We start from the raw sequence: 27,298 nt of genomic DNA, 5'->3' as shown, positions 1-27,298 counted from the left end.
GCCCCTGTGCTGCCGGAGACAGAAGCAATGGGACAAACTCTGCCCTTGGGCAGCAATGCCGCTCTGAGCGCCGGGTCTGGCCCAGCAGAGATCCTGGCTCCAAAACGTGTTACACCCGCTGGGCTGTTTTTAACATGTGTCCTCGTGAGATAGGGTGGGTTTGGAGGTAAGGGATCCTGGTAGAAAGGGCTGTATGTTGCGTGTTTAGAGATGATATTTTCAGGGCTGTGTCATGATTTTTGTTTTTTTCTGGCTTGACTTCTGCTTTGGAAGTGGCTCGGCAGAAATTGAGGTCATTGCAAATGTGGCAATGCCACTTCACTTTCTGGAAAGCGCTGGCTGCTTCATCACGTGAGCCGGAGCTACCAGCTGGGAGGTCTGAAAAGACAGAGACGTTCTCTCTGGTACTATGTGAGACGGGCAAAGGAGAGGCTGTCCTTGGAGGAGCTGGTGTCCGAGAGCGCAGGGAGTGCACGCAGCACTGCACCCTCCTTGCTTTCTGTAATTGGTTTTATACTGTAACACTGGCTGTGGCTTATAATTTTCTGTCCTTGCTCAGAAATTATAGAGGAGTGAAAGGGAGATGGGTTTCAGCTGTCGATGCTTCAGGAGCATTCAGCGGTGTTACTGGATGAAAGGAGCAACGTGGTGTTTTTGCTCTGCAGAGGTCTCAGAAATACCCAGGCACGAAGCGCTGCGTGGTTTTGGGCTCGGTGAGAAGGAAGGCAGAAACCAGTGCCAGCCCTCGGTCATTCCCCGGCTGCTGGAGCTCTTCGAGGAAGTCGTACATCTGGTGTTTTCCCATTTAGTCCTTTCAAGAGGCTCGTTTGAGAGCAACATTTGTAAGGGAGAGCCAGAAATAAACAGCTCGTGATCCCATTTGTGGGACAAGAGGAACATAAGAAGAGAATTGTTAAAGATGGGACAATCAGTGAATAAAAGCCTGGTTTTTAACAAGGCTGACATTTTGCTATCTCCATTAGAAGACTGTTGTGTGTTACAATGTGATTTTTTCCATAGCATATGGAGGAAAGGAAAACCTTTGGGTCTACAATACAGCTGCTAAAAAAAAAGCCTGAGATGCAGCAAAGCACGTGTCTCCTGGGGATGGTCTTCTACCTGGTGGTCTGTGTCCATGCAGGACTTCTCTCCCTTGGCCTCTTTCAGTTCCGCCAACCAGATGGTGGTAAAATCACCTCTGCTCTGGGGAGAATTCTGTAGTTTAATAGTTTTTGTACCTCTGTCTCTTGGGGAGTTTTTACAAACAGAAGGGGGTTTCGTTTGTCAGCCCTGCTCCTCTGAAGTTCTGCATGAGGTTTAATACCATCTTCTTTTGCCCCATCAAGTCAGTCGTCATTTCCTTGGTTCCTCTCAGATGTATTGTCCCATTTTTACAGCTATGACACTACCAGTGACTACAGCCAGATATCTCACTTTCAATCACCTTCTGTTTGTATTAACTATCATGACCATCAGCTTTTGAATCCCCACATATCTACTTTGCTTGGTCGCCTGTCCCCTCTCGGCGTAGAGGAGAGGAGTGCAGGGTGCTGGCTGCAGTGGAAGGGCGATGTGCTTGGGGATGACAGCAACATCAACACAGGGAAAGTATCAGATGCATGAAAGCCAAGCACCCTGCCACTGCTGCGGTGAAGAGGATTGTTGCCAGGGTGGTGTGGCAGGAGCAAACACGCCAGGAGCCACTGCAGTGGGATGGACCATGTGGTGGCCAGCGGAGGAGCGAGGGAGGCATGTGGGGCCATGGCTTCAGCAGTGTCCAGGACCACTACAGGAGACCCTGCCATGGGGTAAGCAGGGGTCACAATGAGTTGCACCTCCTCTCTGGTATAAGAATATGTAGTCTTTTTATAGCACTGTGCGCATCACCAGGGCTCCCGCAAGCCTCTTTAGGGTCCTCGGGTTTTCTTATTAATGGGGAAAGCAACAGCACTGTGTTGGTGTCAGCATGAAGGGCAATGTCAGAGGGGCTGAGGCCACATCTGCTCATGACCCAGAGGAGGAGGTTCCTTTTGGACCACTCTGGGTCCTCCACGGGTACAGATAATGAATCCTGGAAACATCACTAGGGCTGTAAACCATCTCTGTCTTCTCATACATAATGGTGCCTGTAGCCCGGTGCACTGAAGAGGCTGCGGGCTGTTGATGTGACTCTTACCAATGGGGTTAACAGTGCTCTCAGGGACATTTGCTGTTAAATAAGTTATTATCTGAAATGAGAGAAGGGTGGGGGAGGAAGGTGACAATTTTGTGAAACAGGTAAAATCAAAAGAAGCATTGATGTCAACTCACAGTCTGCTGCTGCTGCTGTTATTTTTCATTTGTTTTAGCATAACTGCTGCACAAGCATGGTGGGGAGCATCCATCGCTCCCCCTTTCAGTACTGCAGGATGTTTTTCCTGGGTCACCAGCCTTGGACAGACAAGAGCTGTGTAGGGATCCCAGCCCAAACTTGGGCAACTTTCTTCCTTTCTCTTAGACAAGATGCTGGGATGCCGCGGCAGCCTCACCTGCAGCACTGTTGTGTGGTTTCGTTGCCCGCAATGCTAAAACCCTTTAAATGTTGCCAGGAAACATGAGCTGGAGAGCCTTCCCCTCCACTTCATCCCTCCTGGGTGCCATTTCAGTGATATTCACATTAAAAAAATAGCCTCAGTAAGTACACACTCTACCATCACATTTGGTTCAAAGGGCTATGTAAGTATAAAAGCATCACTTCGATACCTTCATTCTGTATAAAATTATGCGATTATGAGTGTTCAGGATCGCCCCACCTGCAGCTCTGACCTGTGGTGGCAATTTTGGTTGGGAAGTGGAATTTTTATCAACTATGATTTTCTCAAATCTGTGGAGCCAGGGAGACAACAGCGCTCTGAGAGACATGCAAAAACAAAACAAAAATCAGGGAAATAAGGAGCTTGCAGAAGTTCACCAGCCATGCACATACCCCACGGATGTGGCTCTCATCGGGGATGCTGCAGAGCCCAGCTGCAGTAACATCCCCACCACCAGCTGTATGGGTTCCCCCTCCTGAGCGTTCGTCCCCGTAGGGTCACTGGGGGGTTAGCAGAGCGTGTCACCGACGGGAGAAGTGCTCCTGATGTGAAATGGGTCAGGGTGACAGTGTCACTGTCCCCTCCTGCTGCCAGCTGCGTGACGGAGCACTATGGGTTTGATGAGGCTCTGCATCTTGTCTTCTCCTTAGAGTGCCACCTCTAGATCAGCAGATTGCTCCCACTCAAACCTATTTTGGATAAAGGAGCAATTTCCTTGCATGTGAAGTTGCTGCACAGTTTATTTACTTTTTTTGGGGGGTAGCTAACATCCTCGTTCTCCTCTGAAGGCTGGCTTGCCTCAATTTCTGTCTGAGAGCGCAGAAAATACTGCTCCACAAACCTGCTTCCCGCTGAGAAATCACAACGGCTGTTAGCAGAGGTTATTGGAAAATCAAAGGGTTTGTGTGAGGGAAGAAATGCAGCTAATCCCGGGCAGGGAGCTGCTGCCCTGGCACCTGGTTTCCCCTCCCACCTCTCATCGCAGTTCTTGATGTCCTCCTGGTACGGGACCCTGTGAGGGGGAGAGCTGGCCTTTGGATGCAACGATAAAGGATATCTCCCAGGCTGTGGTTGCTTCAAGGTGTCTTATAAGGGGGGGACCCCATAAAATGGAGAATAAGGTTCCTGCCACAGCACGCTGCTGGGGTTCAGCTCTTCAGCGCAGCCTGGGGAAGCAGCAATCAGGCGCGTGCCTCCATAAACCAGCTAATTGATTACTGTCAGCCCCTAATTACATGAATCATTGAGCATATCGTGGCCGTGCAAAGCTGGGGGTGTCTGAGATGTTGTCCTACCAAAAATGGCAGCACTGCCACTTGGCTCTTCTACGTGGGTGTGGAGGTGACCCCTGGACTCGGCATCTGCTGCATGTGTTTTATGAGGCAAAATAAATGTTTGGGCAGAGGCAAAACCCACTGCTGGGCTCTGGGCTCAGCCACACGTGATCTGCCTGTGGTGAGTGGCAGATAATTGCACCTGGGTTTCTTCAAGGCCGAGTGTGCCCAGGGCAAAAGAGCGATGCCTGGTGCAGGGGAACACGATGCATGTGCGCTCCTGTGCTGGGGCTTGTCTCCAGCGGCCACGTGGGTCTGCTGGTGGGCTCAGGGGACACGGGGAAGGGGACTGTGCTGGACCACAGAGAAGAGACTCACAGTCCTCCCTGGTGTGATGGGGGCAAAGGAGACCATGTCCTGACCCATCCCCACAGCCACCCACCAGCATGGGGAGGTTGCATACCAGTAGCTAAACCAGCCAGAGGCTCCACTTCACAGTCTGCCCGTATGCATAATGCACTTTCCCTGTTTCTCCAGTAGAAAGCAGCTGGTTCCGTGTGTCTGTCTGTGGGAGACTGAGCTGCCTAAAGCCAAACAAGGAAAGTTATCTTGTGCAACCCACACCTGAGAGCAAACAGGAAGTCAAGGGCAGAAGTGAAATGGAAACCCATCCTGAAATGCCACGGCTGGGGAGCGCTGGCCCTGGCTGACCTCCTTGCAAGCACAGTGCTCGCTGCACTAGCAGATTGCTGAGTCCTCAGCTGCTTCCTGCGTGGATGCCCATGGCCTGCTGGCTTCCTGGGGCTTGAGCCATGGGCAGGCAAGTCAGCAAAGCCGCCAAGCTGTGAAGTGGAACATGAAGAGAAACTCCCATCAGCTCAAGTGCATGCACAGGTTGTGCTCCCCACCGAGTCCAAGAGGTCCAGGGCAAGTGTTTCCCAGCAGGTCTGTCTCCTCCAGCCCCTTCCCTCCTGGACCCTAAATAGGAGGTGCGGGAGGACAAGATAAATGGGGATAGGAGAAGGAGGCACAAGGGAAGGTATATGGTGATCTGTGCAGCCAGAACCCCCCCGGGAGCTGGGTGGGAGGACAGTAGCAGTTCCTTGGCCCACCCAATTATACCTCTCAATAAAAGGGATGAAGCTGGCAAAAGCAAAACTGAACAGGGTAAGGGGGGGCGAGTCTAGTTCAGCATCACTGCTGCTGTAGGAATAGCCGAGGGCTCCCCCTCAGCCCCACATGAACCTCACAGCTTTTGGGCAAGAGGCAGGTGGAAGGGGTTAAGGAAGTTTATGCCATTTGCTATCTTTCCCTCTTGTAAAAGCTGTCCTTTCAGCAGTTTCAAATCTCAAAAAGTGTGGGGCTCCGCATCTTGGTGACGTCCCAGTCCAGGGAGAAACCTGCCCAAGGGTTAAAGTTTGAGCAATCGAGCAAACAAGACAACTCCTCCTTTGCTGTCATGTGATTGTGGCTGTAGCTAAAGGCTGGGCGGAAAAAAAATTCATAAACCAAGGCTGTGTCTTCGCAGGAGACGGGTGCTCTCAGGGCAGGCTGGGAGACATGGATCTCCTGCCAAACTTTTCTTTTGTCACTTGGCTGCTCCTCATCGTTTTCCTTAGCCTCTTGGTCCTGTAAGTAGAGGCTGGTCCCCCAGGGCGATGGGGGAGGAGGAGAACCTTGTGCCTGCAGCTGGGGAGGGGCTGGGGCCATCACCCTTGGTATGAAGTGACCAAGTACATGAGTTAGTGTTAAAAACTCATCTTTGGTCTTCCTGTGCTACCTTCAAGGCAGAGCCAAGGGGTGATAAAGAGGGTCTGCAGGGTTCCCCGTGCCCTCCCCATGCCCTCCCCGTGCTAGCTGGAAGGGAAGGAGGAAGCTGGGCTGGGTGGGGAGGGAAATAAAAAGGAACTTCCTGGGTTTTTTGCTTTTCTCAGCAGATCCAAAGGGAGAAGTAACTTCTGTGTTGTTAACCGCAGCAAGCTCTGGTTGGCTGCAAAGGGGACAGGGTGTCCCTGGCTGGCCTGGACTCTGCAAGCTGGGAGCAGGGCAGTGGGTGACGTCTACGTCTGCCCATGTACTTGTGCCAGCAGAAGCCCCCGTTTAAATAGTTATGTTGGCAAAATTGCCCTTTTGCTTATGTCACTCAGGGGAGCTGTAGTGAGCTATACAGGCAAAAACTTAATTTTGCTGTTATAATTTATGTCCCTGCTCCGCTGCTGTGCTGCTGTGGCCCTGCCACCTGAGCATCACAGCAGGTCTTTGCAAAGACAAACACAAGGGCAGGTCTCAGCTTGAGAACTTAATCCCTCTGAGGCCTCTCTTCAGTCACAGTTCTCTGATCTGGAGAACTAAATGAGGCCCCTGAATAAAGACCTGAGGTGCCCAGGTACGCTGTGTTTGCCTAGGTGGGGCTGCAGCTCCTTTCAGCCCTTGTCTTGTATCAAAATGTACCTCAAATTATCTTGTACCCCAAGTGATCCTGCATTTATTGAGAGTGTCCTCAGCAGGTCTGCTGCTGCTGGTCCATAATTTCAGCTTTCTCTGGGTGGCAGGAACCAGCTATTTAAGCTGTTCACCGTGCTCAGGATGAAGAACCATTGCTTTTCATTGCATAAATGCATCTCACATGCTCTTTGCTTGGCAGCTATGGGATATGGCCCTTCCAGGCCTTCAAGAAGCTGGGTATTCCTGGACCACAGCCTTTGCCATTTTTGGGAACTTTCCTGGAGTACCGGCATGTAAGTACTGGCAGCTGCTGCTCCGTAGCTGCCTTAGGTTCTTACTTGTAGCTGGTGCTGGTTTTCCCATCCTTTGGGCATCTCTTTCATCTGCCCGTGCTTCAGTCAGATGGAAATGATGCTTCTGTGTAGGAAGCTCTTTGGACACACAGAGAACACAAAAATTACTTTTAGGGTCTGATTGACCTGAATGAGGTGTGCTGTGTTTTTCAACTACTTTGTAATTTAAGTTATTCGTTTCTCCCTGGATTTCTGCCTGCTCCGCAGCAGTGGAAGTTCTGTTGGAAACAAAGAAAAAAAATACTGGAGAGATGCTTAAGACTGCTAATGTCTGAGAACTGCGTGTTTCTTTGTGCTTTGTGTCATCCCCATGAAGAGGCTGGATTAGCCCCAGCTATGACCCATCCAGCCACTTGCTGTTGGGCCAGCCTGAGACTAGGCCAGGCAAATAGATTTCTAAATAAAACTCAGATATTATCAAGTTGCTAAACCTTACCAAATAACTAGGTAGTAGCTGGTCCCAGGAACTGACTGCAAATGCAGGACAAAATTGTATTAGCTTCAGCTTCAATGAAAGTGATGTTTTAGCTTGTGTTTGCTGGGCTTACAGCATGCATGTGGTCTCTTACTAACGGTTTAGTTGATGCATGGTGAGTGTTATGTGTCCCATAAGTTTCACCCTTACATGTAACATCAGTTAAAACCTTAATAGAAACAAAGCAAAACAGAAAAGCCATCATCACTCCGGTTCAGTAACTGCAGTGGAAGATCTCATGAGGACAAGGCAGTAGCAGCTCTAACTTGTTGAGCTGAAGATGAAAGGACACCCTGGGATCTGGTTCTGCCTGCTAACTCTGCTCACACTAAAACTGTGTACCCTGTCATATCTTGTCTTCATTACATTTTTAGATCAGGTTGGCTAGTGGAAGTTGAAAGTGCTTTTTTTTTTTTCTTTTGGTCTCTCTCTGCTCTCTTTTTCCCCCCCAGTGCAAATGTCCCCTAAGTGTCTACGTGACTCTTAAGAGCTTCCATGCACCCCCCCAACCTCTGCCACTTAGGATAGGTCTGTGGGATGCACCGCACAGCCAGCTGTGACCTGCTTTGATCACTCTCACTGGCAAACAGTTCATTTCTCCTTTCTTCTTTTGCAGGGAATCCTGAATTTTGATCAGATGTGCTTTGAAAAATATGGTAAAATCTGGGGGTGAGTTTCTTTCTGCAGAACAAAACTGCCTGTTTGGGGTGCTCAGCAGCCCCAAAATAGAATGGAAAAAGGTATTTTGCCACCATGTCTCAGCACTGTAATTCCAGCAGTGACAGCTTGGGAAAATCCAGGTTCACCACTAGGAAAGTCTCCAGCCATCTCTCTCCAAGGCTTCTCTCCTGCTGGGATTTCAGTACAGTGCAGGGCTGGGATGATGGTGGCCAGTTGGGCGGGGGGTCATTCGTTTGCATAAGCTTTGAAAATAACCTTTTTTTCTTTTCCCCTTTGGGAGCATTAAAAACTAAACAGCAGTGTTAGTGACCTCAGGGCTGGAGAAGCTTGCACCACGGAGAGCCCAGGGAGCTCCCCTCGTCCTCCAACACCCGCCAAATCAGCACAGCCATACCTTTATCTCTTACCTCCAGATGCATTAATGAGGGAAGGCACCAATCATTTCCCAACCACACAGCCTGCCCAGAAAACTCCACTGCTTGGTGTTAAACTGAGCCTCATGCCTTTGAAGCTGCTCTTCTGTCTGTCTTGAGCAGAAAGCAAGCTGCAGGCTGCCGCAGTGTTTTTCATCTTGCTCCCTGCTTCTCCCAGAGCCGGGGCATGAGCTACCTTTCAACCTGCCTCCCTGTTCCCTGCACAGAGCTGGTTATGTGCAGGGGCCTCTTATCATGCTTCTCTTGGGAACGTCTCAAACTGAAGCAAAACTGTTGCACAAAAAAAATCCTAGGAGGCTTCATGAAACCCAGCACATTTTTTTGAAAGATTAAATGTTCTCAAGCCTCTTGAAGATGGCAGCTTCCCTCGGCTGTGGCCCAAGGCTCCCTGCCCTTTAGCCCACACCATGGCTTTTAAGCTTTTCTGTCTCTGTTGATTGGAAAATGGAGGAGACAGACAAGTTTTTCCCCTCTCATTGCCTCATAGGCCAAGCAGAGAAATCTCTTTACCCCACAGGTAGACTATTCGGTGTGGATTTATTGACTCCAGCCACTAGTTGTGGAAACAGAGCTCAGAGAGCCCCAGTGCAGGGGATCAGCGTTGTGGCAAAAGCTGCCTTTCATCTAAACCCACACTGCTTTGGCAACTCTTTAATATCACAGACAATTGCTAGAAATGCTCATGCTGTCTGTGCTTGGCACTTTCTTTCTCTTTCTCCTGTTTTACTACATAATAAAACAGTTTCAGCCTCATCCCTTCAGCTGTTTTGTCAGAGGGGACTCAGCTGGCCCAAGCCCTCTGGGCTCCAGCAGTCAATGTGCATGGCTCTCGCCGCAGACAAAGCAGGCTGCTTTTGCTCCAACTGACCGTGAGCGATGGACTGACTGTGGGTTTCTGTTGGCTTAGGATTTTTGATGGCAGGCAGCCTGTGCTGGCTGTTTTGGATCCCACCCTCATCAAAAACATCCTGGTGAAAGAGTGCTATACCATTTTTACCAATCGCCGGGTAGGTATCTAGTCCTGTGCTTTCCTCTCCAGTACAGAGTGCATGGAGGACGAAAGAAAGAGTTTCTTCTTGGTTTCTATTCTCCTTCTCTGAGCCCTTCAGCAAGTAGTTGCTCTCTGTTGTGCCCCAGTTTATTGGTGGTACCAACAACGAAACTCTGCTAGGGAGGTGCAGAGGCCACTCTGGCTGCGACATTGGGACATCAGGCTGGGTGTACCCTAGGACTGATGTAATTTGTGACTCTTACACTTTTGTTTCCATTTCTGTTGTTTGCTGGTTGAGGTAGAGCTGATATGACTTCAGGGGCCAAGTCAACACTCCATGGTGGTTTGGGGTTTTTTTTTTGCATTGCTGTCATGTGGAAGAGGGCTGGAAACCTTCACCCATCTCCCTGTATAACCGTGTCCCTTTTGCTGTATAAAATTGTCCCCGTGCAGAACTTTGGCCTGAATGGGTTCCTGGAGTCGGCCCTCAACATGGCTGAAGATGAGAAGTGGAAAAGAATTCGCACTGTGCTGTCTCCAGCCTTCACCAGTGGGAAGCTCAAGGAGGTAAAGCAGAGGCCACTGGTACTTTGCATCAATAGCTGGAGGAGGACTAGGCCATTTCTGAATACAAACCTTCCTCTCAAATGGGGAAGTCACCCCATTTGTCAAGACCGTATTCATTAGCACCTGCGTTGTTGGGTGCAGTTCAGCAACACGGTGGCTGTCTACCGTCATGGGGAGGGAGTCAGGAGAAGGGTATGGGGGATGAAATGGCGCACCAGGTAGTGCAATCTGAGGCTGTTGGCCCTATGACCTGTATTTTCTTCTTGTTAAGCGCATCACTCAGACCATGGGTGCCTATTTTCTGTGCACCCAAGAGCCATGTTCACTCCTAGCTGGAGCGGAGGCTTAGCTGGAATGGGAGCTGCCTGTGGATTTGGGGAGAAAAACCTTGCTAAATCAGTCAGATGAGCTCTGTGGACTGGTTATTAAGATGAGAGAAAGCAATGTCTGAGGCCTGGAGATGATACTTTCCCCTTGCCTGCCCTTGCTCCACAAGCCAAAGATCTGGCAAGTCGCAGATGGTGGTATGGAATTGCCTAGCCTTGTTTGGTGGCGGTGAAAGACTCAACAGTGCCTTCTGCTTTGGCTTGCATTTCAGATGTTCCCTATCATTAACCACTATGGTGAAAAATTAGTGAAAAACATTGAGAAGAAAGTGGCTAATGATGAGTTTGTGACCATGAAGGAGTAAGTAACTGTATGGGGCTGACAGGAAAGAGTTCGTATTCTGTATTCGGTGTGGGCAAGGGGCCATTTTGGAGAGCCTTTTCCATGCTGCAGCATAGAACCCTTGTCAGCTGTGGAGGCAAATTCCATACTGGTCATGGGCATGGTATGTTCCTCAGCGGTGGGCTTGCTGTGCTCTGCTCTGCTCAAACAGGGTAACTGTGCTCTGTTCCCTGTTTCATTTTACTGGGGATGTGTTTTGAGGAAGGAGTAGGGCCCGTTCCAGAAGCCCTGCAAGATGTGATATTTTTGGATGTCATTTTTACAATCTCTTTTACGGATGGAAATCAGAATACAGTCTTTGTTGCCCCGGACTGCAGTTCAGTGCTTTCCAACTACAGCCTAAGTTTTTGACACTGAGAAAAACTGAGGGATGAATGCAACTGGGGAAACTTGGGAAAATGTAATGCCAGTTACTGCCAAATCAGGACAGGACCTACTATGTTAGGACTCTGCACTGAGTCCTTGATTAAAAGAGATTCCCTCTCAAGGGATTCCCTATCAAGGATTCTTCCCAGATGGGCTTTTATTCACTATTCTGGTTGGGTTCATCCCATTCACTCTGTCTTCTTCTCTACCTAGCATTTTTGGAGCCTACAGCATGGATGTGGTGGCCAGCACTTCTTTCAGTGTGAATATTGACTCCATGAGCAACCCCAGTGACCCCTTTGTCACCAACATTAAGAAATTCCTCAAATTCAGTTTCCTAAACCCCGTGTTCGTATTCTTAGGTATGACATATGTCATCTCATACAGCCCTGAATCAATGTCAGAGGTGGTGACCACCTGCATTTCCTGGTAGCTCCCTTAGTAGCTCTGAGTTCTCTTTGCCATGTGGGAGATGCTCAACACTTTGAAGGATTAGATTCACCCTAGCAAGTCTGTAGAAATTTTTCCCCAGGGAAACCACGGTCAAGATTTGTATAGCCCATGTGGGTCTTTGCAGCATCCTCCTACAAGCACAGACCCTGTTTGCAGAGATGCAATGGATAGCTTCTCTGTCACAGAGAACTGCACTTAGTGTGGCATTGTGGCCGTATAGTGACATATGGAGGAGATTCTCAAATGCTATTGCATGCCAGCCATGGTTAGGTAAAAAAAGGCAACAAAAAGCAATTTTTTGGGTCAGGGTCCAGATTTGCCCCTCTCCTTTCTATGCTTTATGCCAGTCTTGAGTTTCTTGGGACCCTTTGAGCTAAAATATGTTGTTCTTTTCTCTCCTTTTAGTGTTGTTCCCCTTCGTTATCCCAGTGCTGGAAAAGATGAAAGTGACTCTGTTACCCTCAAAGGTCATGGACTTCTTCAAGAGCGTCTTCATAAAAATGAAGAAGGAACGGGAAAAGGGCAGCAGCACGGTGAGTCCAGCCCAGGTGGCCTTTTCTTTTCACTGTGCTGTCCTTCTGAGTGCAGGAGGAACCTGGTGGCATCTTCAGAAGCTGTGGTGTATCACCTACTCTCCATAACAGCTCCCAGCTCACCAAACATGGGGAGGGCCAGAAGCATGCCCTGCCTGAGCTTCCACATGGAGAAAGTATCTGTGTTCATAGAGGGTCTCCAGGCTGAACCTCAACATGCACTGAAGCTGTGAGCCTGCTGGTGGGGCTGCAAAGGTAGCAGGTGTCTCAGCAAGGAGCTTGTGCTGGACAAGGTTTGCCTGCTCCCCACCCACATCTTCTCTGACTGCCTCTGTTTCTCCCCAGGACCGGATTGATTTCCTGCAACTCATGGTTGATTCGCAGACCTCACATGACAGCTCCAAGTCTTCTGAGACTGACTCATACAAATGTATGTCCTGAGATCTGTCCTGCTCACAGCAGGAAGCATGGTAGTTCCTCGTGCAGTTAAAGGAAGGAAGTAGGAGAGGATTTTAGTCAGTAATCCTACAGGAGGTTCAAGGTCTCGGTAGCGGAGCCATAATGATGCTTATCACATACCAGCTGTATTTTATTATATCCCATTTCCTGGGATAAATTCTGAGGTCTGTTTGTGCAACAAAGAACAAACAGAGTGAATATCTCCTTACTCCCATTTCTTATTTTGTCTTCTCTGAAGGCCAGTGATGTTGGCTGTATTTCATAAAGCACACAAAGCACATATGCTGCATGTACCTTGCTCATCTGTGAGCTCATCTCTGTTCCTCATCCTAGGTAAACTGTTAGATTTAGAAAATAATGGCTCAAACAAGGCATAGTCCCAGTCCATCAACCTCAGTCGAGGCAGGATGCTTGTAAGCTTTTGAGATGCCAGGACAAAATATTTGTACGTCACCCTGCCCTGGAGGCTGCATCCTGGCAGTGCTTGGACACTACTGCAGTACCAGCATTAAATCCTATATTGTCCTTATTACTTACCACTGCCACAGTACACTCAGGGCTACTAATCCCTCAGCAGTGCAAGGCTCACCTCATGGCTTAGAGGAGCTGCTGGACATCTCTTCATGTCTAACTTTTCCTGGCATGTACCCCTATTTTTTTGGCCCAGGAGCATGGTCCCAGAAGACAACACAAACTTTCTAAATCAGGCTCAGGCTTCACATACCTTGATTCTGCTCTTAAAGGCAGCAACATAACACTGCTGATCTTTGCAGCAGTTTTCTGGCTGTTCAGCAGTGCCAGACCTATCCCTTTGTGGTACCAGAGGTTGCCAGTTGATGTTAGCTGGATGTTTCCTTTACCAGCTGTTACGTAGTTATGAATAGTGTTACCTAGATTCATGAGTTGGATCCTGAATTCCCAAGGGTGAATCACTGCAGGTTTCAACTGCTTGCATGTGCTTTTATGACTCTTTTCAGCATTAAGTGATGAGGAGATTCTGGCCCAGGCTCTTGTCTTTGTCTTTGCTGGTTATGAGACCACCAGCTCCACCCTCAGCTACATATCGTATCACCTGGCCACCCACCCTGATGTGCAGCAGCAACTCCAGGATGAGATTGATGCAAACCTGCCCAACAAGGTAAAGGAGGGTGGGGACATGCTGGGGTTGTTCCCACCTGTGCCTTGTAAACCCTGAGCCAAAAGCCAGGCTGGAAACAAAACAAGAGTAGAGGAGGTGCTGGCACTGAAATTTCCCTTCCTCTGGCCTCTGATGGCTGAAGGGGAAGCATTGTGGGGGTGTTAGGGTCGGGGCTGAAGTCCAGTGTTCGTAGCCATCCTGATTCCTCTCCCCAGGCTACTCCCACGTACAATGCCATCACGCAGATGGAGTACCTTGATATGGTGGTGAACGAATCACTCCGACTCTTCCCCCCTGGAGGCCGGATTGAGAGGGTCTGCAAGAAGACGGTGGAGCTCAACGGTGTGACTATTCCAAAGGGTATGGTGGTCATGATCCCAGCCTACGTTCTGCATCGTGACCCAGGGTACTGGCCAGAGCCAGAGGAGTTCAGGCCTGAGAGGTGAGGGCCAGGTGGGGGGAATAGCTGCACGCTCAACTTCAGCCCTGGGAGTGGAAATGGCAGCGAAAGTGGGGAATGCATGATTATAACATTTAAATTAGGCATTTATCATTGTCTGACATCTAGTCCCAGCATTACCGTGAGGGGAGTTTTATGATCTACATCTATAAACTGTGCATGGAATTTAATTAACTGCATTGAAGGGAGCGACAGCGAGAGCAGCTCCCAGCAGCTGTAAGACTGAGGGGTTTATGGCCAGATATTAAAACAAGAGCCATTGGGTGACTGGCACGATGCCGTGCAAATCAGCAGTGGAAGGGCAAAGACGGGTAGGAAATAAAACTTAATTTTTCAACTCAAGTTATGAAACAATCCTTGCTTAGGAGCCTCTGTCAGACCCTGTGAAATGAGGCAATAGCCCAAGGCAGACCTGGAAGACTCTGGGCCTAGTCTTCAGGTGGCCACAAAGATGTTGAGGGCTGGTCCAGAAAGAGCAGGACCAGATCTGTGCCCTTGCACCAGCAGTTGAAATGCCCCTGGAAGCTAGCCCCGGCGTGGGGATGTGGTGACCTTTGGGACAAAACATGACAGCAGTATCAGGCAGAAGCTAGGGAGGGAGATGGGTGCTGCTGAAATCACCTATGGACCCCTATGGTCACCTTGTGTTGAATGCAGAAGGAACCACGCAAACGGGAGTACTCTGGCAATAGACATGTTACACCAGTCGCTCCAGTAGCCACATCCTTACTCCAGTTGACAAAGTGGGCATGGGTAGCTGGACAGGAGCTCTTTAGGGATCACTTGCCTTGCTGGGAGTTCATCAGAGGGATGTGCTCGTGTCTCAGTAGCGAGATACTTCACTGCTGACTTAGCATGGCTGAGGTTTGTACCTGGACCTCATGCACCAGGAATGAAAAGCTGTCTGACATGAAAACTAACTGATCACTAAGAAGTATTACTGAAAATGCTCGGTGGCATATTTCTCTGTGGAGCTGATTGTTCTTCCCTGTTTTTCATGATGAGGAGAGGAATGGCTGGTGTGTCTCAAAAGCAACCCTCCCTTTAGTCACGCAGGGGGAGAACGTCTTTGTGTTTGCTCGGTCCTTTGATCTAAAGGGAAGACGTGAAGCTGTAGACCTGTGTGGTTTAGGGTTTGAAATCTGGTTTCAGTTTTTGAGCTGAGAGGGAGTTCTGAGAAAAGACTAGTTATGAAATCCATTAGCATATTTCAGGTATTCCCTGTTCACCTGATGCACCTGGAGACACACAGCCAACTCCAAGCAGCAGGATAAAAGCAGAGGCATAAGATACCTATTGAGACAGAAATAAGGGACTTAGCTGGGTTCTTCTAATACATACAGAAACACAAAAAGCTTTTGCCTTCCCAGACCTCTCATCACTTCAGATCTGAAAGCTGACATATCATGGAACAGTAGCTCTTTCTAACTTTTTTTTTTGGTTGTAATCAGATTCAGTAAAGACAGCAAAGAGTCTATTGACCCCTACACCTTCCTGCCATTTGGGGCTGGCCCCAGGAACTGCATAGGAATGAGGTTTGCTCTCCTTGTCGTGAAAGTGGCTACGGTCGTCCTGTTGCAAAACTTCTCATTCAGAACCTGCAAAGACACTCCGGTGAGGATATGGGATGATATGTTTTATTATCTGCCCTTCAGTCCCACTGAGATGGTCCTGCGCGCTCTCTTTTGCCTACATCTCAGGACAAACAGGGAACTGTCTCTCATGCACATTAAATCCCTCTCTTCCCTGAGGAGTTCAGAGACTGCTAGCTTCTGGACCACTGAACCTTGTCTGCAGATTTGGGTTTTACTACTTCACACAGAGATCAGGGAGGAAGATTTCACTGTGGATTAGAGAGGCATATGGGAATAACTGTATTTAAATCTTCAGTTAATTTAAATGGTTCACTACAAGTTACTGATACATTTTTTTAAGTCTCTACAGAAGCAAATTTAATGTTGGTGGAATACATCAGGCTGAAGTCCCTGAAGTCCTCTGCCTCTCTTTGGGTGCACCTAAGTTGTGGGGTGCTCGGTCCCCCATGGTGCACTGCCAGTCTGCCTTGACCTTGCTTAGGAAGACCCTGCTCCAGAGAGCAGAAATTCAATATCGCCCCAGCCCACCCAGCCCGCTCCAAAGCTGTGCTTTGCAACACAGACATGGCTATTCTCTGTGAGAGATCCCAATTTTCATCTTTTATGGGCCACCAGGCAGTGCCTAAAGGGTAACAATTTTCAAGCAAGTGAAAATTTCAATTGGCAACCCTTTTGCCCTTTGAGGCTATGCAGGATCCCACCAGGTTTTGGGTTTTCCTGGGATCCCCGTGAATGCCGCATGCGGTACTGGTGGGACAGGCCCTGCAAGACAGGGTTGTTTGACATAAAGTAAATGTGATGGCTGTTGGAAATTCTATGTCAAGCAAGCCCTCCTGAAAACATGGCAACTCCCTGTGACTCAGAGGCAGGTAGCACTATGGTGTTAGTTTCCAGCCCAGACCCTGCTGTCTGCACTGACTGCCGCAAAAAACTGTGCCATTAATACATTTCCTTCATGGGGCAAGCTTGGGAAGTCAGAGAAGAGGGGGCAGCAAGTGTATTCAAAGGACATTTGTTGTAAGAAACAGAAAAATCCTTATTAAATTATTACTTGGCACGGGTGCTCGGCTGGAATCTCTGCAGATTCAGATTGCAACTCAACTAGTAACCTGGAGGTGAAAGACTGTAATAGTCCATTAACAATGCAGTGACCTATCCACCCTCCCCCAAGTCTAATGACATTTTTCTAGTCCTCTGCAATCCATAAAATTGATTCTTTTTATAACTGCCTTTAATTAAAAGGAGACAAGTTAAATATGTATTGTATTATTGGTGCCCATAGGTTTATGGGGCTCTTTCAGCCCTTTTTTCTACAGAAGATGTCATGTACACCAGATCAGAGCGGGAGGGAAAAATTCATGCCAGAACATCCCTTTGGAATATGTATATGGAAGCTGCAGCCTCCTCTCACTCCTCCACTGATGGCACATTGGGCTCTGAGCCACATTGCTTAAATTTTCTGAAACAAAGCTTACTGGGATATGGGGATTTTAATGTAGCTTGTCAGGCTGGGGTTGTATCACCCTTGTCCTGATGCGGAGAAGGAGAGCTGGGATATGAGCAGCATCGAGTTGATGGAGGAGGCTTGGTAAAACACTCTTCCATCCCCTGCAAAATGATTCCCTCCAACATCCACTTTAAATGTTCTTTTTATTGAGATTTCCAGCCTACCCCATGGGAGCCCATCACTTTTCTGTGTGAGGATACTTTTTCTTTGGTACTCAGTCTGAGCAGCAATCTTAGTTTCATTCTTCCTGGAGAGCTTATTGCTCCTCCAGCTCCCATTACAACCTAGCTCCCCTTAGCGCTGACACTCTTCAGCATTAAACAAAATGGCACTGTGTGCTTCTCCTTAGCTGCAGTCCCCCGGATGGATTTTGGCTGCTATTCCCTTCATGTGCATCCTGTTGATCAGTGCACTGAGCTGTTCCTACCGTGCCATGTGAAAGCCACAATTCACTAACCAGTTCATTCAAGAGCTGACGGCTATTAAACCCCAGTTCTTAGCTGTTTTGCATAAGCAATAGTGATAGTCCTGCTGTAAGTTAGGACACCTAACCTGTAAGTTAGGAAATGCATTGAAAACAAGGGGTGGCTGAGATGTGTGTGGGCTCTAGAGGTCCTGTCAGTGTCATGACTGTCCTTTTTCCCAGCTTACATGGCTATTTTGTTTTTTTCCTCCTGCTCAAAGATCCCGCTGGTTCTGGACACGAAAGGTTTCATGCAGCCAAAGCAGCCCATCGTCCTGAAGATGGTCCCCAGAACCCATCCTGATCTGGAGAAGTGAATGAAGCAGGAACAGATCACAGACTCTTGTTTGATGGTACCTCCTCTAACTCTTGAGAGGAGACCCAGATTGATGTGTGCGCTGTAGAAATGTCAGTGGTGCAACCCCCCATTTCACAACAGGGCATTAGGGGTTTGGCCCAGCATAATTACATGAGCATTATCCTAATGAACATGAGCCCCAGATCCCGCTGTCCCCGATCACAATAGGCATTTTGCAAGACCATGGCACTCAAGCTATTTGGGCATTTTTTTTCTCTCCTTCTGAAGAGGCACTTTTCTAAGCAATTTGATTCCAGACACTGTCAGTCTCTTCTGGCAGTGTAATTTAAATCAAGATAGGGAGAGCAAATTGCACATAGTTAAGTAATGCTACCATTGCTCCTGTTCCTACTGCCTGCTGGGTGACTCTGTATGTCTTCTGGTTTTATTCTCCTGGGAATGCAGAGTTGTCCAGGGCCATTTCCTCAGCTGTGTGCTATGACCCTGACAAGTGTTAAAGTGGTCACATCCTTGCAGGAATGAACGCCTGTGGCAATTTTTCTGATGCTGATTTATTTAGATTTTCTTATGATTTTAGATGGCTTTGGCGTGATTCAGATTGCAGATGAGTTAACTGGAGGAGCCCAGAGACAAGCAGTTACCCCTAATGACTGGAGATTTGCAGAGTGGGAGAGAAGTGCCCCACATGTGTTTCCTGATTGTTTGCTTATTTTACCGCGGGCATGCAGCCATCTCCCATAGAAGGGATTTTCAACACAGGCACCATCTATACTGCTGTCACAATACCTTTTAGTCTCTGATTTATATTAGGCCATTGTAAGACCAACTTAACTGAATTAATAGTGATGCAGGGTGCAGCACTGAGACCCTTCAGATGTCCCGGAGAACCCTAGTCTGGAAGAAAGGTGTTGCCTTTGGCTGTTGAGAGCTGGAAAGTCTTGCTAGACTTTGTCATTTTTGTAGATTCTAGGACACCTGTATGCTCACGTTTCATATTATTCCTCCATAAACTGCTAATAAAAATAAAAAATAAAAAGCTCACTTACTTATTCTGTAACCAACTGATGCCAGCCTCTGATTCTGTTCTATCCTGAACCCATGAGTAGGTCTCATAAGCCATTGGCCAGACAATGATGTGGTCTCATCAACTCTCCCAGCTGGGCTTCCTCACTTCTTTGGTGGGATTCTCAAAGGATCCTCAAATATCAGTGCCACAGAGTGGAGATAGAAGTCCTCTTTTGGAGTTCATTCTTTCACTGTCACCATGTAGCACCCCAAATTGCTGAGGGTGCAGTCTTGCTAGTCTCAGCCAACATTTGTCTGTGTGTGAAAGCAGAGGGGTTGGATTCCAGCATCTGCTCCATGCTATGACCAGCTGACCTCATGCAGAGCTCAAAGTGCTCTCCATGCTCTCTCCTAAATGCCTCATGCACCTGCTTCAGTGTACCCTTCCACAGGAGGATGTCTTCTGCTTCCAAGCTGTCAAATTTTGGCGCTGGGTGAAATACTTGCATGTGCATATATATCTAACCCAGTCACTACTATGTATAGTGCTGCTTGCATTCCTGGAAGATGAAAACTCATTATATCCTGAATGAATCCCAGGCATTACCCATGTGTATCATCAGGAGTAAGAACTGCTTCTGGAGATACAGCGTTTAAGATATCCCAGTCCAAAATAAATGGCTGAGCAAAGCCATTGATGGTGTGAGGTGTTTTCCATTGCAAAATTGGGCTGAGGAACTTCAGTCACTGGACAGTAGGTTTTATATTTCTTTTATATTCTTAGATAGATAGATAGATTATTATATATTCTTTTTATATTTTCTTTCTATATTTTTGAGGAATTGAGTAGAAAAACCCAAAAGAGACATAATAACCTCTCTGCAGCAGATTAAATTCCCCAGTGAAAGACACCCTTGCCTGGAAGTGTAAGGGGAAGAGTAATGCTGCTTCTCCAGAGAGTCACCAATGAGCTGGGTGAGTGGGTTAGAAAATTCCCAGCAGCTCGGGCAGCCACAGCTTCCCCTTCTGCCTTCATAACCTGCAGCAGTGCAGCTCCCTTCTGCCACCAATGTACAAAAGCGACAATTCATCTTCGTTTTCAGCTGCTACTGTCCCCTTTTTTACAACCATGGCACTGTGCTTGACTCTGATGGCACATCTCAGGGGAGACCAACAAAATATAGAAGCAGTCAGAGCCCTGGAGAACAAACAGCCGAAAAGTGCCTGCACCGTCACAGTGGTTCACAAAAAGGGCCATGGAAAATCCTCAGGTCTCTGCCTTGAGAGGTGACCGAGAAGATGAGGGTGATGAAGTCATACACTGTGTCACAGGTCAGGCATGAATTAGTAACCTCGCTGGAGTGAAGGCTGTAGCTTGCCCGGTAGCAGCGAGGGAAGGGTTTTGCCTCCTTGCTCCACGCCTGTGTTCAATTAATCTCTCACATACATACAAATGTCAACGGTACGGAAAACATCCTTCAGGATAATCTCTCTTACAAAGCTACTTAACATTTTGGTAATATACAGTTCACTTGCAGGTGTCAAAGGATTTCAGCCTCTCTCATCTCTTTTCAAAGGCATCTTCATCTGCTGGCACCCCGTGCCGATGAAGCGGGCGAGCAGGCTGCTGCGACCGGCAGTGCCAATGTACCTGCGGACAGACCAACCGGTGAACGCTTTATCTCCTGACACCCATGTGGGAATCTGGCAAGGGACAAAACGATGCTGAGGTGTGCCAAATCTCATCTTCCTTTCACTGAACTTGGTCGTGCTTAAGAGCAGAAAGTGCACACCTTTGCCGGTTCCCACTTGTCTTAGAGGGAGGTTTGCCATCAGATTTTGACTTTGTGGAGTGGCTGGGGGGGACCTTGCAGTGCGGAATCACTTGGGTACAGTGAGTTTTCCAGCAGGCACAGCATACAGGATGCTGTCTCTTGGCTTTATTCCAGACTGAGCAGCCATCTGGGGGTTGTTCTGTGTGAACCTTTTCTGGTCTGATTTCCAGAGGTAGTGAACATGCACCACTCTCCCATAGCTAAAGGGAAATAGAGCTGTGCTCTTCAACAGCTGCATGCCTTAGTTTACCTGCACATAATTTTTTTTAAAAAACTTATTTACAGCTAGGCAATAGTGAGCTTTGGTGCGCATCCACCTTAAGCCATGTTTTGATTCAGATCACTGCAAGGTCACAGAGTGAGCAAATGGGTTTCCTTTTGGATGACACTAAAGCAGAAATGCTTCAGAAGCTCATCTAACATGCTCCAGCTGCTGACAGCTTGAAGCAAGTCCTCTACTCCCCCTAAAAAACATATAGGATGTATATAGGGCCCTCAGCATCATCTCCTTTGCTCACCATATCCACCTCCTATAGCACCGCTTCCTAATGGAAACATAGCTTCAGCTCAGCAACAGCTCCTTCTGTAAGGATGGTCCACCATCAAGTTGCATCATTCAAATCTGGCCCCATTCACTCTTGCGTCAATTATTTAGGCTGGTTTCAAGCGAGAGCACCCCCTTGCACTTAACATGGTGCTCACTCATTGAAGTGGTATTGCTGCCAGGCTTAACATGCTCGAGTGCTTCGCTGGTTCTTGGTCATCTCCCATCGCTGTGCAAGCTGGCAGGCAGGAGGTCCCCAGGCCAGTCCTGGGTAGAGTGGTCGTGCCTGCCACAATTTGCAAGACACTTGTAGCTTTCCTGACCCTGACCCAGGCTTGCATAGAGGTTGTCGGTATTATTGCTGCTGCTGTACTGGACCCACTGCTGAAGAGAGAGAGGCCTCCAGACACCGTTACTGAATGCTCGATTCGGTTAAAATCGATGGAATAATCAGCCCACAGAGTCTGCCCAAAGGTCAGGAAGCAGTGATATTTTTTTTTTCCTGCAGCAGCTTTGGTCCTGAGCTCTTGTTTTAGTGTGAGGATTGCAAGCAAAAGCACTTCAGCAGGTAGGTTATAAAAGTGTTATGACTGCTGGTATTAAGCTGACAGGCTAATGTAACAAGTGCATAACAAGGCCTCCTAAAATAGAGAGGTAAATTCTTTGCAGCGCTTGTTTCTTGGGCAACTCAAAAACGAGCTGGTGATGGACACGGCGCAGGCTGGGCTGGTGTCCTGCAAGGCAAAATGCAGAAGAGCCTTGAAGAGGAGCCCACCAGCATGGAGGCGGTAGAGGATGCCAGGAGAAGGGCTGTCACACCACAGGATGGGACTGCGGGGACAGACCCACTCTTTCTCACCCCATTCCACACCCCACCCCCACCCCCACCCCAATCTGTCTGTCACACAGAGACACCTCTGCGGCTCCTCAGTCCCACGTGTGCCAGCAGCAGTCATCTGCGGTGCCAAAGGACACGACAACATCGCCTTAACGGGAGGACCCATCTTTATTCCTCTAATCACTCAGGCATACATACGCTATCAGCTGGACGCATGACATACCATGGACTGAATTTGCAGAAACACTTTGATCTTTCATTTTTAAGCCCAGCGATTCAATCCCCCACAGAGCTAAGGTAAACGGCTGCGATGCTGCTTCGGTGGATTCAAGGTTTCAAGTCAAACAGCAGTCATTTAACCACTCTTTTAAAGTTCATATCATTTGAATGTCATATGTCAAACTGACGCTACTTCCACTGAAGGCAAATAGATGTTTATTCCCCTCGCAGCTGGCCAGCAGTCTGACATTCATTATTGAAGCTTTGCAGCTGCCAGGGATTGAAGCTACCTGTAGGAGTGCATCTATCAAAGCCTTCCACCTATTAAGGGTTATTCCCTGTAATATCAGCTCATACGTTTTTTGTTCAGGCTCATTTTACAGCTGCTGTAGGTTTGCAGTTGTTTTTTCCTATGTCTGGGCAAGGTCAGGCATTGTTTTTTGCCCATTCCCTCCAAAATGATGTTGTTACCTCATTTTTCATGGCTTCTCCTGGGTTCAGACTCGCTGCCAGTGTGCACCCATCCCCAAGGTTCATGATGTGAATGTTCCTCTGCTTGGTCTTATGGCTGTGGGCAGCGGCCAGCCCACAGGACCACAGTGCTGGTCGCCCAGCCGTGGCATCTTGATGCAGCTCCAGCCCTCCTTAGGGCACTGCGAGTTCTGTTTACGGGGAGTAAGTTTATGCATTAAATACCTGGTATTTTGCAGCTTATTGGGCATTAAAATGTTCAATTGGCTGCAGAGGATTTTACAGAAAAAAAAAGGCAACAGAGATGGTCAGATTAGTTTGCATTTAGACATTGCCCTGAACATCACAGAGCAATTTACACCTGTACAAAGAGCCTGCGGAGTTATATTGAATCAGACCCGGACCATTTTACAGCCACTTTGCATGAGCATAAATGATAACATAAGGTGCAAAGGAAACAGCCAGACAGACAATTACAGAGCATCTTCACACGCCTTATTAATCCTCATTACAGCCCTCTGTGCTGAGGCTCGGCATCTTCTCTTCCCCGACAAGGGCCAGTGAGGCTCTGGAGCCAATTTAGCCACCTGCCAAAATTGCAGTATCTGACTGCTGGTATCAACATGTCCTTGGTCCTGGAGAGCTGGATGCTCCTTGACAGTGTCTGAGATGCGTCTTGCTAAATTACAGTGATGGAGATCACAGCTGCCTCCTGTCCTACCAGGCTTCTGAGCAACCTGTGATGTTAAGCTCAACTATACATATGTCTTTTTGTCTATTTTTTTTCCCTAAGCTTACCTTCACAGGTGTCTGAGGAAGGGGGGTGAAGTTCATCTGAAAGACCACAGGCCCCAGTTCCTTGCCTGTGCTGATACCCCCATGAAATAGGTCTGGGTGCTGTGAGTGCATGCAGGGTCATGAGCCTCAGGACGCAAGGAAATGGGTTAAAAGAGGATTATTCAGCGGCTCTTGGAGTGAGAGCCTGGAAGCACTGCCAGCACGTGTCTGAGCCATGCTTGTGCACTCAGTTTAATGACCCAATATACAGCTGCCGGCGTCGCTCTGTATCTACAGTAACATTTCATGAGCAGTATGATTGTTTGCCATAGCTCTCACATTTATGTCTGACACTGAAACTCCTTAAAAGTGAACAGGTACCCAGTGTTTCTCAGCACTCGCAGAGCTCTCACCCCGTTTCCCACTCGGAGCCTCCTGCTTAAAAGCTGGTAGACCTGAACTTTTCCCACTGAAGATGACAAGAAAGATCTGGTGAGTGTTGAGCAACACAGGCAGGAGACAGCTTGAACAGTTAGACCGGTTGTACAGTTGGGCGATCGGCTGTCTAATGTTCTTTCTGGGAATCTTACTAATGTTATCTTATTATTTCATAATAGATATAACCCATGTGCTAGTGCTGGCAGGCTGTAATTGGGCCTTGCCAGGGAATTACTCATATTTTTCATTCTTGAAGGAATGAAGAGCGTATTTGGTTATGCTAACGACCTCATTTGTGTGGATTCCATTCACTTGATATGTCTCGCTCGTGAAGTATTACAGCTAGAGCAATGATTTCTCACTCAAAGTAAACGTCAGGGTGTCTCAAAGCAGATGCTCTCCTCTCCAGATGCTGAACAGAAGCCTATGCCATGTTTGCCTCTCCTTCGGCGGCTGCAGACTCGCCCAAAGGTGGGGTTTTTTTGCAGAACACATTTTGCTGATGGTGATGCGCATCTTTCCTCCCCCTCAGTGTCTCTGCAGGAGATGTGGCGCTCTTTGAAACGGTGGGAAAAAATGTTCCCTTATCTATTGCTGCTTTATAAATCCTTTCTGCCTATTTAGTAACCCTTGTTGGGGCCTTGGGCCGTTTGGGGTGGCTTGTAAAACACTACAAGAGGTGGAGGGTGTACCAAAGTTCTTAGCTGAGGGGTTTTCCAACTCTCCACAGGGTATAAATGATAGTTTCATCCATGGAGAACCTTCCTCCCCATACTTAGAATTACTCTCCTTTGTGTGCATATCAAAGCACAAGCAACATATCCTCGTCAACAAAAGCCCTTTCTAATTCTTTTTTATCCTCCCCAGGGGAGTCCTTAGAGCCCTGTGGAACCTCGAGCAGCCCTTTAATTCCTCCTGCTTTGGTCCTCGCTGCTGCTCGGGGCCTGTTGTTGTAGCAGCCACACCGGCTGTGAAAAATGCCGATCCTTAATCGAGCAGAGCGGTGGCTGCTGAATGACACAAAGCATTACCTGCCCACGGGGACCCAGTGCGCTGGCTGTTTCTGCAGAGTTATCAAAAATGTTTCCATGCATTTGTTTGTAAAATGTCTTTATCCAGCCAGGAGAAATGTCCCTTGAAGTCAACTAACCAAATAAATAAATAACAGTCAAAGACAACAGAGTGAAAAAAAGTTTCTAGAGGGAAATAAGTGATGGATTGAAAGAGATTTGAGGCTGTTGTGTTGTACATCTTGGCGCACGATGTGACAGGAGAGAGTACTCACCACACTGCTTCCTGGTCTTCCATTTTAAATTAAGTCCTAAAAATGCTGATTTAAAAGGGTTGAAGAAGCACAACAAAATAGCCTGATGTACACTGAGAACATTTTTTAGACCTTCTGAATTTTTTTCATAATATAACTGTTGGTAGCCATGTTAACATAAAGCTCTTTGACTGGGGTGCTGGAGCTACTAGAAATTTTTCAGTGTGTTCATGCACAAATCTGAGCAAAGAGAGGAATGATTTCGCTTTTCACATATAATAACGGCAAACAACAGGAATCCTGATGTGGAACTTGTCTCTGCTTTCCAAGAGCATCCCTGAGCAGTCTGTGGAGACCAGAGGAAAATGCTGATTAATACCACCGTTAATGAAAATAAACACAGGCTAGAATTCCGAGCACCATGATTGCTTCTCAAAGTATCCAGGGATAGCAGCAGATGCAATAAAGCAGAAATCCACTTTGGCTGCCAAGGGATAATATTTCCTACTTCAGACCTAAGCCTGGCGGGGAGAACATACCACCCATAGCAGAGCAGCCCGTGACCTTGAAGCTCTCATACGTTTGAAAAGCCATCTCAGAAACGCAGCAGACCTGAATGCTCCCGCGGGTGGCCTCCCAGCCCCTGCACAGGGTCTAATATCATCTACAGACCTGCATGGGACCTGGCTACTGTTCATGTGTATATTCATTGGCTTTTTCCATCTGCGTATTTATCTCATCTCATTGGTTTGACCAAAGGAATTACAGGATTGAAAGAAAATTAATAGTTCCCTGCCCAGCCAGCTTCTTATTTTGATTCATTCCATTCTTGTCACTTTGAATGAACTAAATATTTAATCGTGTTACTGAAAATAATTAGGGCTAATATCACACAGATTACAGTAGCCAGTTCTAACAATTAATGCTGGTAAGAACATCTAAATAACCTGATATTTACTTATAGTCTGGCTTGTTTAGTGATATACAGGTTTGGGCCTTTCTCTCGCTCCAAATTTTGGCCAGCTACATTGATTAAATGAGAACTTTTTATAGCCAGTGTTCAAATTACCAAATACTTGCCTAAAGCAATCCCATTGATCAAGTGTATCATTTGTAATACAAATGTTTTTATTACGAGGCTTTGTTCAAGATAAATGAAGGATCAAATTAACTGGAGATTGGATTGACTAGAAAATACTGCAGCTGGATAATTTCAAGCACTGAGGCTGAACATTTCTTTCAAATGACGAGAAGTCATCAACTAAGTCTTAATATAAAACACGCACACACAGAGGCATCTCTGTATTGATTCTTCTCATTGCTATGGCATGCTTTATACAAAACACATTCGGGTTTTGTAGGATAGGCTACAAACCCATCACCTCACTGCAACTAAAGCAGTCTGAGTTTTTATTCTGCCCAAAATTAGATATGCTATCAAAATACCAACATGCACCAAAACCCTCTTCCCGCTCCCTCATTTTTCATCCACGTTCTGCTGCCTCTGTTACCACCCAGTAAAACTCCTTGTGCAGCTCTGCTCTTAACCCAAACACCTCCTTTGCATCCAGAATGGGGCAATTATTTTCCTCTTTTTAGGAAGGAAAACCACTAGAAGAGAGGCAGCACGAATATTTAACTGTTTAACTATTTCAGCATTTGTTGTAGCACAGCAGGGTCTGGATGTGATTGAGAGTTTATCCGTGGCCAGCAAGTGGAAAATGACTGTGTGAGTGAAATGCTGTTATTTTATATATATATATATATATATATACACACATTTTAATACAGTCTGAATTAGGAAAGCTATTTGGGATTACATTTTTCTGGCTGCCATGTAGAGCTGTAGGTATTAAGTAGGTGCTTTCTGAAATAACTCTCCCTTCTCTACATCTCACTCCCAGAGCAATGTGTAAAGTGTTTGCTGATACAGGAATTACAGATGTTGGAGGAGCTGCCATAAAACCTCCCAAGATTTACATCTCCTCCGTGAGGTTTCTCCGTGGGCTGACTTCACAGGGAGAGGTTTTACAGGCATTCAGGATCCTTTTGAATGTATCTCCAGAGGCATCTGCAATAATCGGAGGAAATC

General features: G+C 47.5%; 1 protein-coding gene across 1 annotated transcript; it reads left to right on the top strand.

Annotated features, from left to right (window-relative positions):
- The first annotated feature begins 5,407 nt into the window (after positions 1-5,407).
- LOC104031415 (cytochrome P450 3A12) lies at positions 5,408-17,813 on the top strand. Its single transcript, XM_009483407.2, has 13 exons — positions 5,408-5,478; positions 6,492-6,585; positions 7,737-7,789; positions 9,143-9,242; positions 9,680-9,793; positions 10,392-10,480; positions 11,102-11,250; positions 11,747-11,874; positions 12,220-12,304; positions 13,311-13,471; positions 13,687-13,913; positions 15,383-15,545; positions 17,718-17,813. Exons 1-13 carry the CDS (start codon positions 5,408-5,410, stop codon positions 17,811-17,813), a joined length of 1,530 nt encoding a protein of 509 aa, XP_009481682.2.
- Positions 17,814-27,298: the final 9,485 nt, after the last annotated feature.

Source organism: Pelecanus crispus, chromosome 11 (genome assembly GCF_030463565.1).
Source record: "Pelecanus crispus isolate bPelCri1 chromosome 11, bPelCri1.pri, whole genome shotgun sequence".
Classification (NCBI taxonomy): Eukaryota; Metazoa; Chordata; class Aves; order Pelecaniformes; family Pelecanidae; genus Pelecanus; species Pelecanus crispus.
This window is presented reverse-complemented; position numbering and strand designations above follow the sequence as displayed.